A 15,873-nucleotide genomic window follows, 5' to 3' on the forward strand; every position below is an offset into this window, starting at 1 on the left:
ATCATATGACACTCAACCTTACTACTAATGTATGTGTTGACTTTACACGGTTGAGCTGTGGGTGGTTTGAGGCTCATTTCCTCAGATTTAGAAGAATGCCGGTAATCTTCCCACCACTACATTCAAAACTGACCAACTGATGAATTTCCCCACCATCTGACGGAGAACAGAAAGTGCAGGACTCTGTGATTTCACATTTCTACTGGATTTATTGAGTGGCGTAACATGAATGCATCATAACTGAAAAGATACAGATTGTTCACATATATGAGTGGTAATTATACATGTTTAAAAAAGACTGATAATGTTAACAGGCTGATATGGAGTCGGTATAATGTTTATCAAGTTCAACAAGTTCTTAGTTTGGCATGCAAACACAAAGTGTGCCTGAGCCTGATGGGAATTTCAACCCCATTATTGCACAATAAATACAAAATTCTTTAAATCACAATCTAGGAATGTCTTCTCAAAGTTGAAGAAACATTTTGCTGAGCTCAGTTAGCTTCTCTGAGACGTTTCACTTTAAGATTTACTTTGTTTACAACATTTCTAATGTCATCTTGACCTAATCTCAGGAATGTCACAGTGCTGAAATGACCGTTATGGCACTCTGCTGCTCTAGGAAAAACTAATATTATCATTCACAAAGTCAGCTGAGTGAAACTGAGGTGTTACATGACTCCCAGAGGAAAGTGTAGGAGGTAGAAGATGTTATTTACACAAAGATAACACACAGCTTCTACAGTCCTGACGTAAATGGTGACTGAAGGTGACACTTTTGTTAATCCTGTGTGCTTTCTGTCACGTACAATTCCGTCTATTGCTTCGTGTGAAGATGCAATAATTCACAGTATTATAAAATTCAAATAACATGTTTTAAAGTACCAAAATTCATAAAATGTCAATGCAAAATATACATTACAGGAACCACAGAGGGAAATAGTTTATTATAGGACAACAATCAGTGTTCTGTTGCAGGGAAACGAGTAACCTTGTTATGTGGATTTAGCAGAGCTCCTACAATATGTGGAGGGATTCGGAGCAACACTGGACATGTTGTTCATGTTGGCTTAAAATAGTTTAAGCTAGTGGTGCTCTGGAATAAATCTAAAAACATCAACAGGCTACGCTATTCTGCGCCATTCTATACTTCCAATGTTTCCAAACTGTAAGGAAAAATCTAATCCACACTGTAACTACTCCCCTAAAGAAATGACCTAAAGCACTTTTCCTCCAGTAAGCTGCTGCATGTCTGATTCTATAAACTAGTGCAGCTCCCTGATGTCAGTGTGTCTGTATATGAACCAGGGTGCAGTATAAAAGGTGCAAGCATGCACAATGAAAATAATTAAAATAAATTTTTAGAAAGCTAATCTAAGTGACCAAGTTGATAGTAAGGACACATGATTTCCTACTGTGTACACAGGCCTTAATGTTAAAAATATTAAAAATAATGAATCATAATATGTGGTACTAAAAAGAAAGACCTATCACAAAGGTTCCAGTTATCCGACTGCAAAATACCAGAACAGAGTTGATCATTTTTCCAGTCAGCAGTGTGAACAGTAAATCCAACACAGCAGTACAGTCATTAGCTATAGAGGAGAAACTAACTGATATCACCAGATCTGTTGAAAGGTTATATGTTTGCTTGTGCCTGCTGCATCAATCCACCGAAGTCTTTTAGAGTTCGTTTAAAGCCTTTAAAGACGAGTGAATTCCTGTGAAGATGTTTGGAGATGTGTCTGTCTTAGAGCGCTTGTGAAAAATGCTCATCCCCTTGGAAAGTTTTCCATTTTTATAACTTTTCAATATTCAGTCACGGTCATTTTTAAAATGCAAAGTAAAAACAGATTTAAACAGAGTAATAATTAAAAATGTAAAATAAGTGAGAAATATCCACCCTTTTAAAGTGACTCATTTAATTCAATGCAGGTGCAGCCATCGATGCTAGAAGTCACACAGTTAGTGAACCAGAGATAATCTGAGTGCAGTGAATGTGTCTCGAATTACTGTAGCAAAAAGACATCAGTATCTGGAAGGGCCAGTTACTTGTGAGTTAGTACTCCTGGTGGTAGAAATGGAAAGTATATAGCCCATGCCTAGAGCAATCCATCCCCAAAACCTAAGTGACTGTGCAAGAAGGAGACGAGTGAGGAAGGCCACCAAGACACCTATGACTCCTCTGAAGGAGTTACAAGCTTCAGCGGTTGAGGTGGAGGGATACTGTACATATAACTGTTGCCTATTCTTCAGCACTGAAAGCTTCATGGGACTGTGGCAAAGAGACAGCCACAGTTGAAAAAGCTCATATTAAATCTCAACTACAGTTCAATACATTTGAGATTTTGCAGCTGGACTTGAAAAGGGCTGTTCACTCATGCTTCTTGTGTGACCTGACAGAGCTTGAGCAGTTTTGCAAAGAAGAATGGGGGCAAATTGAGGTATCCAGATGCGAAGGCTAATGGAGGTCTATCCTCACAAGCTCAATGCTGTAATCGTAGCAAAGGTGAATCCACTAAATACTGACTTTAAGGGGGTGAATACTTATGCAATCACTTATTTTAAATTTCATATTTTTAATTAATTGAGATTACATTGAAGAAATCTTTTTTTTGGTGAATTCTTGTCCAAAAAAAAAGTCAAATGATGTTAAACATAATGTTGAAAAGCAATAAAAGAGGAAAACTTCTAAGGGGGATGAATACTTTTCATAGACACTGTAGATGGACAGTCTGTTGTGTTTCACTTTTGAAAATTAAGCGTACTTACATTTAAAGCAATCTAACAAACAGTAACAGAGCAGCTAGGAGACTTTAAGTAGTATATATGCTGATATGTCACTGATATATTGGTATCAGCCTGCATGTTATCTGATACATACTGACTTTTTTTTACAGAACATTATACAAAAAAAGATGCTTGGGCTAATTTAGTTTGTCCAGCAGAGTGGCTCCGACTCCATTCTTTACAGCACTCCTGACACTCTCTGCAGCACATGTAGCAGAGAATGTATCGCAGCTGAGCAGACGGTGGTCCAGAGTCAAACTTGATCTTCATGGTAAGTTGCTAACTACTTTGTAAAGTATACTGCTCGAAAATTGATGAACAATGACCCTCACAACATTTCCCTTTTCAGTATAACTGTGACATGCATATAAACAATATGGGTGAATATGCTGATATCAGAATTTTGCTAGTATTCCCCAGAAAGCTGGTGTTTCCCCTGACATTAAAGTAATTCCCATTTACATCACTAGGGGGCATCAAAAGACTTTTCATTCCATTACCTTTGCAACAATTGGGAAGTAATTGCACAAATACAATATAAAGTTATTATAAAAGCATGACAAAGATGGCTCTTATTTTCACAGACATACAGCACATGAGTTGTTTTAAATTAGAATCAGGCTTACTGGTCTAAAAACACCCTGTAAACATTTATAGCTACTTTACTGCTGCACTTGAAAACCCCAGCATCCTGCACAGAATCATAAAGCAGTCTCATGCCAGAAAGGATATGGATTTGAGTGTTTCTTTGTCGCCGCCGTCCACCTCTACTCCGTCTTCTTTGCATTGGCGGCGGTGCTGCTGCTGTAGCAGAAGACCTGGAGCAGCAGGACGCAGCTGAGGCCGACCGACAGTATGTGTGACAGAGTAGCAAGAAAGCCTCCAGTTTCCTACAAGACAAGGTTTTAAAATCAGTTGGTGAAGTCAACAGTTACAAGTTAGTGTAAAATCTGCAGTTGTGTGTGTAATCCCTGACTGCACACCTGCAGAGAAATAAAGGCAGCACCCAGAGACCCTGCCCATGATAGCAGCACTGACAGGGTGGACAGCTGACCCGTGTGGCCGTTCTGGTGGTTGGTTATGGTCTGGAAAACCTGGAAACAGCAAATCCAGCACTAAAGTCACTCCCCTCTGATAAAGATGCATGCTTACTTTGCATAATCACTTTACATTAATGACGAACAAGCTCAGAAAGTGAGCTCTAAACACATTTATGCCAGTGAGTTGCTACCTTGCTTGCAATTAAAGCTGCCGGACTGGACGACTGAATCACTGAGACGACTGCTGCAGCTGCATATGAGCCCAGGAGGAACATAAGACCACTGAAACCAGAGAGGAGCAGCACTCCTGCCAGATAAATGACATAAAATATTTGAAATCTGAATGCCCTACAAGAAAAAAAAATCATTTGTAGCCAAGAATGTTCATGTACAGAATTACTTACAAAATCAACACTTATTTGACAAAACTTAAAACTCGATATTTGAAAAATCATTTTAACCTCTAAAAAAGAATAAAACCATCTCTGTTCCAACAAAATGTTCTGTGGAAGGTTTTAGAGTCGTGACACCAGAAGGTGGTGCTGCAGGAAAGCAATGAGCAAAAGTTAAACAATAAGTATGTGAGAGTTGTTTTAATCCAAGTGTTACAGCTGATACCTGATAAAGCATGTTCCACATTCAGTATAAGATTAGATGACAGAGGCATAACATAGGCATGTTTTAGTAGTCTGTTACTAATCCTTCATCCTTCCTCATCATCATTGTGTTTCCTAAATGTAATTACATCACTGACATGCACCACAAGAGATTTGGACAGCTGATATTTCCATCAGTGTGAGGTACACTGTAAAAAATCTTTGTACCTTTTACAGGGACAAACTGTCAAACCATGACGATAAAAATCTGTAAATTCTAAAACAGCTGGATGCGGTTTATATAACACGGAATCATCGTAAATAGGTTAATCAGGACAAAAGTGTGTTTTTTTTAAGATTTTTTTTCTCTTGAAAAAATACAATTCCTCACTGCTGCACAGTTATTAATGTAAAAATGCCAGAATATGTCGAACAATATTGTAATTTTTGCATTTAATTCTCTAAAAGAATACAGTTTTTCACAGTTAAATGCACATATTGTTGTATTGGTAATGGAAACATGCTGCAATATTTATAACAAGTAACATGGCAATTTCTGCATTTATTACATGTAAAAAAATAGTTTGTTACCAGTCAAACTGATGTACTTCTGGGTTAATAACAGACAAATGCTTTAATATTTATGACAGCTTTAACCGCAATTTTTGCTAAAAATACATATATTTAATGTTAAATACACTAACTGTTGTGCTGATAATGGGAAAAATGCTGTAATATTTATAATAAATTACACAAACTTTATTTTATAATTTTCATGTAAATTTTCACATTTTTAAAGGTTAAAACTTTTTTTTACAGTAAGATATGGAATGAAGCACATTTTTTAACCCTAAAATCAACAATATCAATACATTTCTTTACTGTAAATGTAGAAAATGTTTTACCGTAATTTTACAGTAGCATTCTGGCAGCCAAAGCTGCCGGAATTTTACCGTATTATTACCACAATATTAATGAAAATTCTCCCTCTCGACCATCAAATCTGTACTAATCAATGCTAAAAAATACACTAAATACAACAAATGCATGTTTGCTGAAAACTGCAGCTGTTTTATTCCATTTTAAAGCATGAACCTAAAGAGCAATTTCTGCTTTCTCAGAAGAACTGAATTAGCTTTTGGGCTGAGAGCCACAAACAGGGGAAGTCAAAGCACTTAGAGATAAACCGTCACAGTTTACATTTGCAAAAAATGTTGCAGGTATGTTTGCTAACCTGTGAGAGTGTCACCACGATAATGCAGGATGAGGAAGATAATTGCTGCTGTCTGGGCCAACGTGAAGAGCCTCTCCGCCCAGGCACTGCACAGCAGATCGATTAGAAAGTTGATAATAAATACATTATTCTGTTTTACAGCTTCCAAACAGAAAAATATTCTCTACTAAGACAGACAGAAATTGCTGCTTTGTTTAGACCCATAGTGTTTGAACTTAACACACTTCTGTTGAGGTGTACAGAATTAATATGTCCATGTGTAATGAATGGTTGTCTACTTCCTTGTGTAAATAGCAAGTCAGTTGTACATTAATGAAGCATGATGTTATTTAAACTGATAGATGTAATGCATTACAGTACAGTCGTTCAGCATCACTGAAATAAAGAATACCAGCAACAGTGTGGTCTTCTTTATTGTCTGGTTGATAATTACTTACAAGAGTGGGAAGCTGTTGGCGATGGCGTACACGACAGGACATGAGAAAGCATAAAGCTGCAGCAGGACGGAGATCAGACTCAGGCCTTCTGCACTTCCACTCCATAGTATCTTCAGCAGCTGAGGCAGTTGTGCTTCAGACACAACAAATGATGAGGAGACATTTGCAGCAGTTATTCACATAGAGAAGTCAGGTGACAAAGAAAAAATAATAATAAAGTGTCATAGTGAGGTGTTGGACCATTAAGTGTCACCAGAAGAGCTTCAATGCTCTTTAGCATTATTTTTTTCAGTTATCAGAGAGATGAACACCGTTCCTACAGATTCATGGCTTTATTTGGTGTTATAATTATGGTGGTGGAGAGAGCTGTTCAAAATCTCTGATAGCTTTCCAAACAGGTTAAGATCTGGGAACTGTGAAGGCCATAGCATATGATTCACATCATTTTCACTCTCATCAAACCTTTAAGTGCCATTTTCTGTTTTTCTTGCAATGTACATCCATTGTTTTCTCCTTATCCCATTCATTTACAACAGCCTTATCACCACTGGATTCCCTCCCCTAGTTTCCCTCTCTGACTCCAATAAACCTTTGAAGATTGTGCAGCCAATTCTGTGTTCTACATCTGGGCATAAGAAAGGAAATAATCATAACATTTAGTGACTTCTTGTTCCTTGTGGATGGACAAGGTGTCACCTGGAAGAGACCACTGCCATTAGGACAGAAATGTCTCGCTTGTGTCATTTGTCTCATTTTTTTGCCACTTTGTAACTTTTTTGTCTAATTTTTTATCTCTTTTTTGTTTTGTTTCATGTTGCTTGTCTCATTTTTTTTTGTCATTTTGTTTCTCGTTTTTTGTCATTTTGTGTGTCATTTTTCTAATATTTTGTCTAGTTTTTGTTGTCTTTTTTTGTCTGACTTTTGTCGTTTTGATCATAAAGTAAAATACTACATCATTCAGTTCCATATACCTGTGACTAAATGTTTTGTGCTTTTGTAGGTCTACTGTGATCTGTAAGTTGTAACGTGTAAATGTGATAAACCGAGGCATAACAGTGTTGAAACTGAAATTAATTTTCTCAAGAAATTGGAAGTTGTTCACAATGCTTTGTAAAAAGATATTCCTTAAATGTGAACATTTTTGCACTAAAACAAAGGAAAAATTCGGAGTTGTCATTGTTTATAGGTTATTATGCTGTGATTTACCTGGTCCAGCCCACTTGAGATCAAATTTGGCTGATTGTGGCCCCTGAACTAAAATGAATTTGACACCCCTACACTAGATTGAAAGGTCACTGTAGGGGTCACGAATTCAGTTTTTTCCTTTAATTTGTCACCCATGTAGTCAGTCTGTATGGCAGCAGGCAGTAAGCTCTGATTTATATCTCGTACAAAAAACTCTATATGGAAAAACACAACTCTAACGTTCACATTAAATATCCAAACCTTACACTGCATGATTCAGTTTCCCATGAACACTTTCATCTGCATATAGATGACATACAGTGGCTTTATCACCAGGCCAGATGTTCTCTTAGTTATCTACACACTGGTTCAGCAGTTAGTCCTGCATAGTAGGTCCATGGAGATATCTGAATACTAATTTGATCATTACATACAGTCATTACAGTGTAAAGACACACGAGTGATTTGATAGCAGGTTAATTAGTGATGTTAATGTGATCTCATGGGTCTCGTTAGTCATGTCAGGAGGAAAACTATTACATAATCATAGCGGCTGTGTTTGCTAGTTGCATGATTAAATCAGGATTTGCAGCCTTACCCAGGAATGTGTCCAATATGATCCAAATTCCGACAGTTTTGTTCAGTACAAACTTCAAGCAGGGCACTAGAACACAAATGAGCAGTATTAGACCGCAGCAGACAGCCTAAAACAGGACTTTGTGGGAATAACAAAGCACAGGCCACATATCTGTGTTTCAGGGCTCCAAATACACCGTGAGAGTTTACGAATAGAACATCCTCCATCGTGTTCCGCACATCCGGACACGTTTTACGCGACATTTCTCCCGCAAACACCGATGTTTCTCAACCGCAGTCCTCACCGTGCCAGTTGAAGTGGACGAAAATCTCCTCATAGCACTTTTCTGGCATTAAATAGGTAACAAGGAAGTCTCTGAGCGGAGACGTGGCCATGGCTGGTCTGTAGGCAGCAGAGAGCCTCAGGAACAGAGGGAGTGGTCCAAAGGTTCCCCAATATTTACAGCAGAGGCCACAGACTCTCTGTCTGACCTGAGAGAGACACTGATCTGAAACCAGACAACTATCTGTAACCTTTGTGGGGGAAAAAAATCAATGTGTGAGTTTTTAAACTGAAGAATCACAGCGACTGCTATTTATTATGTTTAAAGATCTCCATGAATTCAGACTGGTTTGATATTAAAGATATAAGACGTTTTGCTGGGATAATATTAATGAGTGATTTGTGTCTGAAGATCAATTAACAGATAGGTAGATAGATAGATAGACAGACAGATAGATAGATAGATAGATAGATAGATAGATAGATAGATAGATAGATAGATAGATAGATAGATAGATAGATAGATAGATAGATAGATAGATGATAGATAGATAGATAGGCTTAAAATTGATTGGTCCCATAAAAATACAAAAGAAGTATGGTAAGACGACTAAATATTAATTTGATGATGTTGTGATGGTTTATTTTTTTGTTCAGTTTTGAACACGTTCTCTGTTTTTTCTTTACTTTGATACCAACAATGTCGAGAACTGACATTGAAAGTGTCAAAAATTTAGTTGTTAGTTTTTCTTGTAAACAGTAAACTATATATATATATATATATATATATATATATATATATATATATATATATATATATATATATATATATATATCATGATAATATTTGAGACTGTGCAAAATTTTAAGAGAGAAACACTGTATTGAGAAACACTGTATCTTAGAAATATACACTATATTACTGTACTAGATTAAACAATAATTAAATAAAATAGATTACAAAAAGATTTTGAAAAACGTATGATCTCATGGTGGAAGACAGAGTTGAATGTGCAAAATCACCAAAAAGTAAAATAAAAGTGAATGTGCAATATAATGCATTCATTTATGTAAATTTACCTGACTTATTTAAATATTAAGGTTAAGAGCCTACAATATTAAACAGTATGTAGACCAAATACACATTAATCTGACTAATTTAATTGTTGAGGTTAAGAAACACCGCCCCCCGACACACACGCGCACACACGCACACACACACGTTCTAAAAATAACACTAGTCACCATGAATTTCCTTATAAAAATTATAGTTGCTGTTCTTTTTAAATCAAAAATACTTACATTAATGCAGATTTTAAATTACAATATTTATTAGATTTTTTAAAAAAACAAAAATGTCTTCGGTGTAAATGAACTTTCACCTTGCCCGAGTCAAAGTTCACTGCGCATGTCAAACCACCACGTCACTGCTGAAGCGTCCGGACGCAGACGCTTTGGGAAGCTAGATGTGGTTTTTACCTCCAAAATATGACAGAGAAGTGAAAGAGAAAACACTATTTTCACCATGACTGGGAAGAAGAGTTCTTTTTCACGACAGTGAAGGATAAAAGTATGTGTCCTATTTGCGGGGCGACTATTGTGTCGGCACAGCGGCACAATGTGGAGAGACACTACTGTAGCCGCTACAAAGCTTCCATGCTAACTAGCCACCTGGTAGCACATAGACTGTATGCGCACTACGGACAGGAAAAGCCCCGGACTTAAAGGCAGCTTTGGCATCTGCTACGCGACGAAAAGTTTCTTCGTGGAGAAAAATGTACCATTTGAAAAACTTGTTTAGCGATGACTGACGGGGCTCCTCCATGACGGGTCAGCATGCAGGCTTCATTGTACGATGCAGAGGTGATCCAGACTTCCCAACATTCCTACATTACCACTGCAGCATTCACCAGCAGGACATATGTATGTACAAAAGTGGCCGGATTTGATCATGTGATGACTCCTGTCATAAAGATCATAAATGGCTCCAAAGCCAAACAACCAGGACATTGAAGGTGCTGTGGAGGAGCTGTTAGCTGAACATAGTGACCTGTTACTACACACAGAAACCCCATGGATCAGCAGGGGACCAGTTTTGCAGCGTTTTTTGTCACTGTTGGCCGAAATCAAAGAGTTGATGCAGTCCAAAGGAGAAGACACCTTGCTGCTTGAGGACACTGAGTGGATTCTTGCCCTTGTATTTTTAACGGACATCACTGGGAAACTGAACCATCTGAACTGTGAGCTGCAAGGTAAAGGTAAGACATGATAAGCTCTGCAATGCCAGGCTTCCCACTAACACACATTTACAGACAAAGAAAGAGGTAACATGTTGTCATTCAAAACACCATGCCATTACATAAAAATGTGAAAAATAAATTGTCGAAAACATGTAATGATTTGTTGTTATGATCTGTTAAAAATGCTGCAATGCTGGTGAAAAATGCTGGTGATTAGTACTAATGTGATAGGATTAATTTCAAAATGAGAAAGAATTGATTATTTTTTCTTACATAACTGATAATTTGTACAAACATGGCAGAGTTCATGAATTGTTCAAAAATGTTACAAAGGTAGTGGTTTACACAAATGAAGCATGATTTGATGACAGTTAATGATTTCCTAAAAATGTTAGAAGTGACATTTTGCACAGAAATGTAACTGGTGTGATTTTGAACAAAATGCTGCAAATATGCTGATTCATACAAAACTGCCAAGAAAGATATTTACAAAAGTTTCAGAGATGGGATACCTCTGACTTTTAAATATTGGAACAGATTTCCATATGTGTGTGTGTGTGTGTGTGTGTGTGTGTGTGTGTGTGTGTGTGTGTGTGTGTGTGTGTGTGTGTGTGTGTGTGTTTCCTACCGTCATTGTTGTGGAAATCGTTGTTAATAATTATTGTAAGGAATAATTAACATAAATGTGATCAGACAGTCTTTTTACATATTATTTTCATTATTATTATTATTGTTTAAAGATGATGGCACAAGTTTGCTATTGAGGAAGTTTGTATCAAACAAGGTGCCCTTCGTACTACTCAGTACCCTTAACTTGAAGTTGCTCTCAGGTTAAAAAAGGTTGGTGACCCCTGTCCTAGACAATCATACACTGAGCAGGTGTATTGGTGAAAGTGCAGAGAATAAACTGAAGCAGAACCAGGCTCAGGGAGGGCAGCCGTCTGCCTCGACCAGTTAGGGTGAGGGGTAAAAGGGCAGAGAGAAACAGACAACAAAGAACAGCACATAAATACTGGACAGATTGGTGGGACTAATAGCTGCATATCAGACCTGTACCGCTCCAGAGGCAGAACTACCTGCAGAGGACGAAGCACAAACTACAGAAAAGAGACGACACAAAGTTAATTAAAGGTTATAGTGCGTATAAACGCATGGAGGAAGTGACAAGACTCACAGACTATTTGAGTGTAAACGCACATGAAGACAACCATATGAACAAGATAACTGAGGTAAATATATTGGTATATAAAAAAAATGAAAAAGCAGTGAATGGTGCACTGGAGGCTTTAAGTTGCATTTCTGAGCACTGTTATCTTCTAAACTTCTTATGGATCCTGCTTGTACGTACACATATTAAATTCAGATTTAATGAAAAAACTCCAACATCAACATTTTTACTTTCACCTCATCAAAACTGTAAATAGCTGATTAGAGACCTTTACTTAACCTGCTGTCAAGCTACTCCGCTGCAAATCCACCAAATGTGATGCACCTAATGAAACACAAAAAACGCTACATCTAATAAATATTAAAGCCAATTATTTTGCGTGTGAAACAACAAGATAAAAACATGACAGAGAGAGAGAGACAATTGCATTACAGGTGGAAAAGAAAGGATGAAAACATTTTCCAACTCATGTGGGAGTTGTAAAATGTGAAATGGAAAATTTCCCTAAGCATTATCTCAAAAATTTGAAACCTCCTCTTCTTTAGCAAAGCACGAAGGACAGTTTACTCATCATCAACATTTTTCTTATATTAAATATGTTACTAGGAACTGAAAAATATATAGTTTGATCTCCAGTTTGTTAGACAATGTGTTAAAATCTACACTGAGGCAAGTAAACAATACATTTTCCTTCCTACTCAAGTAACAGTACAAAGTACAGTGGTTTAAAAGTACTCCAGCAAATAGAATCTATGCAAAATGTTATTTGAATACATGTAACAGAGTCTCATTCATCGTTTGTTAGTCCACTGGTTCACCATCATGAATATGATTAAGCTGCCACTACAAATTCATTTCTCACTATTTTTGGTTTAGTTCTTCTCTGAGAACAGGAAGTTTAGTCTGAGATAAAAACCTACCGAACATCAGCTTCTACAGCAGTCGGTTAGTTTCTCTCTCTGACAACATGTGCACTGGGAAATGTTCCCATTGCATCGCCGTTACTCTGTATCCTTTAGTGCTTCTATCCATCATCTGTAACATTATCTTGTTCTTTCCTGGCTGGGATGTGAAGTACGTCAAAGAGGGACATATTACAGAGGAGGTGAAGTACATGGGGGGTCTGGTCGGAGGAGGAATAATGGTGAGCTATCTCGTCTTTAGTCTGATCCTGAAGGGTGGCAGCTTAGATTAAAGGCTGATGTAAACTTTCTGAAGTATGATGTATGACCTCAGGTAAAAGTGAAAAACACTGGCTTCACACCGAGCTGTTTGTACTGTGTTGCAGACTTGATTATTTTGCCTGTTCTGAATTCTAATTTTGTGTTTTGGTAAAAAATCGGCAATTCTCTCAATCTAGAAACACTTCACATCAATTGCATTATGTATGAGGCCTCTTTTACGCAGTTACTGAATTGTTTTTCCTAATTTATGACCCATTTTGAAACCGCTTCATGCTGATGCTTCATCTAATTCTCCGTCAACCACTGTGCACCACCACAGGTGCTGATCCCAGCTCTGTACATTCACCTGACTGGAGAAGAAGACGGCTGCTGTGGAAATCGCTTCGGGGTGAGTCAGTCAGAAGTAATTTCAGGAGCTCAGGAAAAGGTGAAGGAAAGAGTCAAACTGTAATTTCCAAGTTGGAGAAGAACTGTAACACTCAACTAAATTCAAGTGTTCACTGGGGGCCAGTCAAGCTGAAAATCACTCAGCTACAAAAAAAAAAAGGGGGGGGGGGGGTATGAAAATATGCTGTGTGTAGTGGTGCATCATTATTACACAACACTTGAGCTAGATAATGTATGCTTCTGCTTTTTTAGGCTGAGAACCAGAGAAAAGGCTTTTTGAAAACAGGTTCAAAGTAATTAAATAATAATTACCGTATGAAATATTGAAATAAACATAGTTAGACAGTTAGATTTGTTTTTTAGGTTGCAAAGTGGGGTAGTACAGTGAAGGGAGAAATAATGAGAATGCAATCCATGTTGTTATATGTGTTTTGTTTTTTGTGTGTGCGTTTACAGGGTCGCAGTTTGATGAAAACACGTGTTAAATGTCTTTGCCTTTAATAACTGAATCAGAATCTTGAGCAGAAACTTTCCCTGCTTCATATTATGTATAATGTAATATCAGAAACATGTTGGACCTCAGCCTGTAGTTAGGGAAGATACAATACTGTAAAACAGAAGAATGTGAGGAAGGTCTGCTCTTCCTTAAATTCACATCCACCATTAGTTTAAAAATATGTCAGGAGAAGGAAGGTGGAATATGTAAGAATGGCTCAGAATTCTGGAAGATAAATATCCGTGAACTTTGGTTGTCACGTCTCTACTTTGGCAGATGCTCTTCTCCATTGTGTTCGCTGCAGTGGGTGTGGCTGGAGCCCTGTACAGCTTCACTGTGGCTGTGACGGGCCTGACCAACGGGCCCCTCTGCTTCGACGGTACAGAATGGACTCGACCTTTTCTGAACAGGTGACAAGCAGGAGCAGCCTCCTGACGACTCTCATTAACACGATGAAGTCCTGCTCATTCATAAGCCTCTTTATTTACGCAGCACTTCCCCCTACATGAACGACTACAAGTCGTGGGCAGACTGCCGAGAGCCAAAGAACGTGGTGCAGTTCAACATAGGGCTGTTCGTCACTCTGCTGGCAGCCAGCGGTGTGCAGGGGTTGCTCTGCGCCATTCAGATGATCAACGGCCTCTTCGGATGCCTCTGTGGAACCTGCTTCAGCAAACAGGTCAAATACGCATGCATCACATAAGTTGTGCAATTTCAGAGCATCTTCACTTCAGTTCCCCATTTCATTTGTTCTGTTGTTCTTTGTTTTCTTTACTTACAGCAACCATAAGTTCCTGATCAGGAGGTGTTTGATCATTTGCATTCATGGCACATCTGAAGATGCTTCTCTCTGCTGGAAGTCTGAGAGAATTGTTCCTGCCTATATTTGCATAAAACACTTCATGCGCATTTCCAGATGCTTCAAGCTGTCACAATGCATTAGGGTATTCTGTGAAAGGAGTACATGCTTTAAAAACAAGATTACTCCTTTTAATTTTACGGATTTTTTATTTTTGCATATTTTTGAAATACAATATTAAGAAAATTACAGAAATAGAATGCTAGTTTATTTGTTTAATGAGAAATAACATTAAAAGCCTGCAACTGTGAACACCAGAAAAATAAAAGCCCTCAAAGAGCGCAGTACTCCTCCAAGGCTGCTCAGTGGTTGCATCATTTCTGACGGGTAAGTCCTGGTAAGTCTGCAGCAGTCGATTTGTCATAGGATCGCAATCGTGATCATCAGCAGGCAGGTGACATTGTGTTCACTTGTAGTCATAGTTACAGTGACGCCATGCCGCTATCTCACAATGATACACAGATCTTTAACAAATCATGGATCCAAACTTATAAGCTGCACCTCTGCCAATTTGAATCAGTTCGTCCTTGTGTCATTTCCGATCCTTCCCTGTAAATTTCATCCAAATCTGTTTTTGAGTAATGTTGCGCACAGACAGACAGACAGACAGACAAGCATATGCCAATCATCACATAACTCTGCCGTGTTCCTTGGCAGAGTAAGAATAAAATAAATAAATGCTGCTTTAAAAAACAAAGAAAAAAACACTGTTAAAATAAATTTGCCAAATTGTTGTAACCCCCAAACACTGACTTTTTGTGGAAAAGACAGAATTTTAGGGAGTAAAAAAATATTTTGAAAAAATCTTCTATTGAACATTAAAAAGCCCTGAAGTAATGCACATGAAAATGTAAGTCCTGCAAAATCCAGGCTAGAATTTTTTTATTACAGAGAATGACAGTATTTTAATTAAATGATTATTTAGCATTATTTCCCTTATTATTTTGCACCACAACCAGAATCTTATAATTTTTATTACCAGTTTATTTTTTTAGATCACAGTAATAAGAATCATTTCTAACTAAACAGTCAATTTGAAATAAACTAATTTCAAAAATAAGCTGCTGATCCACTGCTATTGATCTGTGTTTTGTTAACACAATACTACTGTATGCCATTTTCATGCAGTAACATCTGAAATAAAAGCAAATGAGAATATATATATATCTTTGTTTCTTCATTTTTAAATGTTTAATAGGTTTATTTATATTTCTGATGTAGTTTCAAACTTCAAACTGCTTCAGAGGAGAAAAGGCTAATTCTATCTGCTCTGATGGCTGTAAAATGTAGTAAAGAATAAAAGGATTAAAGACAATAACCCTCATAGTAATATTTTTGAACTCACACCACCCTTAAATATAAATAATGTTCATCCGGTGATAAAGGGGAACTGAGATT

At 37.5% G+C, this 15,873-nt stretch overlaps 2 protein-coding genes across 2 annotated transcripts; one reads left to right on the forward strand and one right to left on the reverse strand.

Annotated features, from left to right (window-relative positions):
• Nucleotides 1-189: 189 nt before the first annotated feature.
• On the reverse strand, nucleotides 190-9,966 carry LOC111588510 (mannose-P-dolichol utilization defect 1 protein-like). The gene is made up of 8 exons (XM_055017444.1): nucleotides 9,954-9,966; nucleotides 8,164-8,367; nucleotides 7,881-7,946; nucleotides 6,098-6,230; nucleotides 5,661-5,746; nucleotides 4,022-4,137; nucleotides 3,774-3,884; nucleotides 190-3,680 (listed from the first exon to the last, which is right to left on the reverse strand). The coding sequence occupies exons 1-8, from the start codon at nucleotides 9,964-9,966 to the stop codon at nucleotides 3,558-3,560; spliced, it is 852 nt and encodes a 283-aa protein (XP_054873419.1). The 3' UTR covers nucleotides 190-3,557.
• A 723-nt stretch (nucleotides 9,967-10,689) lies between these two features.
• On the forward strand, nucleotides 10,690-15,635 carry LOC111588520 (transmembrane 4 L6 family member 1-like). Its single transcript, XM_023298943.3, has 5 exons — nucleotides 10,690-12,693; nucleotides 13,053-13,121; nucleotides 13,893-14,026; nucleotides 14,109-14,295; nucleotides 14,398-15,635. Exons 1-5 carry the CDS (start codon nucleotides 12,517-12,519, stop codon nucleotides 14,404-14,406), a joined length of 576 nt encoding a protein of 191 aa, XP_023154711.2. The 5' UTR covers nucleotides 10,690-12,516; the 3' UTR covers nucleotides 14,407-15,635.
• The last annotated feature ends 238 nt before the right edge of the window (nucleotides 15,636-15,873 follow it).

This window comes from Amphiprion ocellaris, chromosome 14 (assembly GCF_022539595.1).
Source record: "Amphiprion ocellaris isolate individual 3 ecotype Okinawa chromosome 14, ASM2253959v1, whole genome shotgun sequence".
Classification (NCBI taxonomy): domain Eukaryota; kingdom Metazoa; phylum Chordata; class Actinopteri; family Pomacentridae; genus Amphiprion; species Amphiprion ocellaris.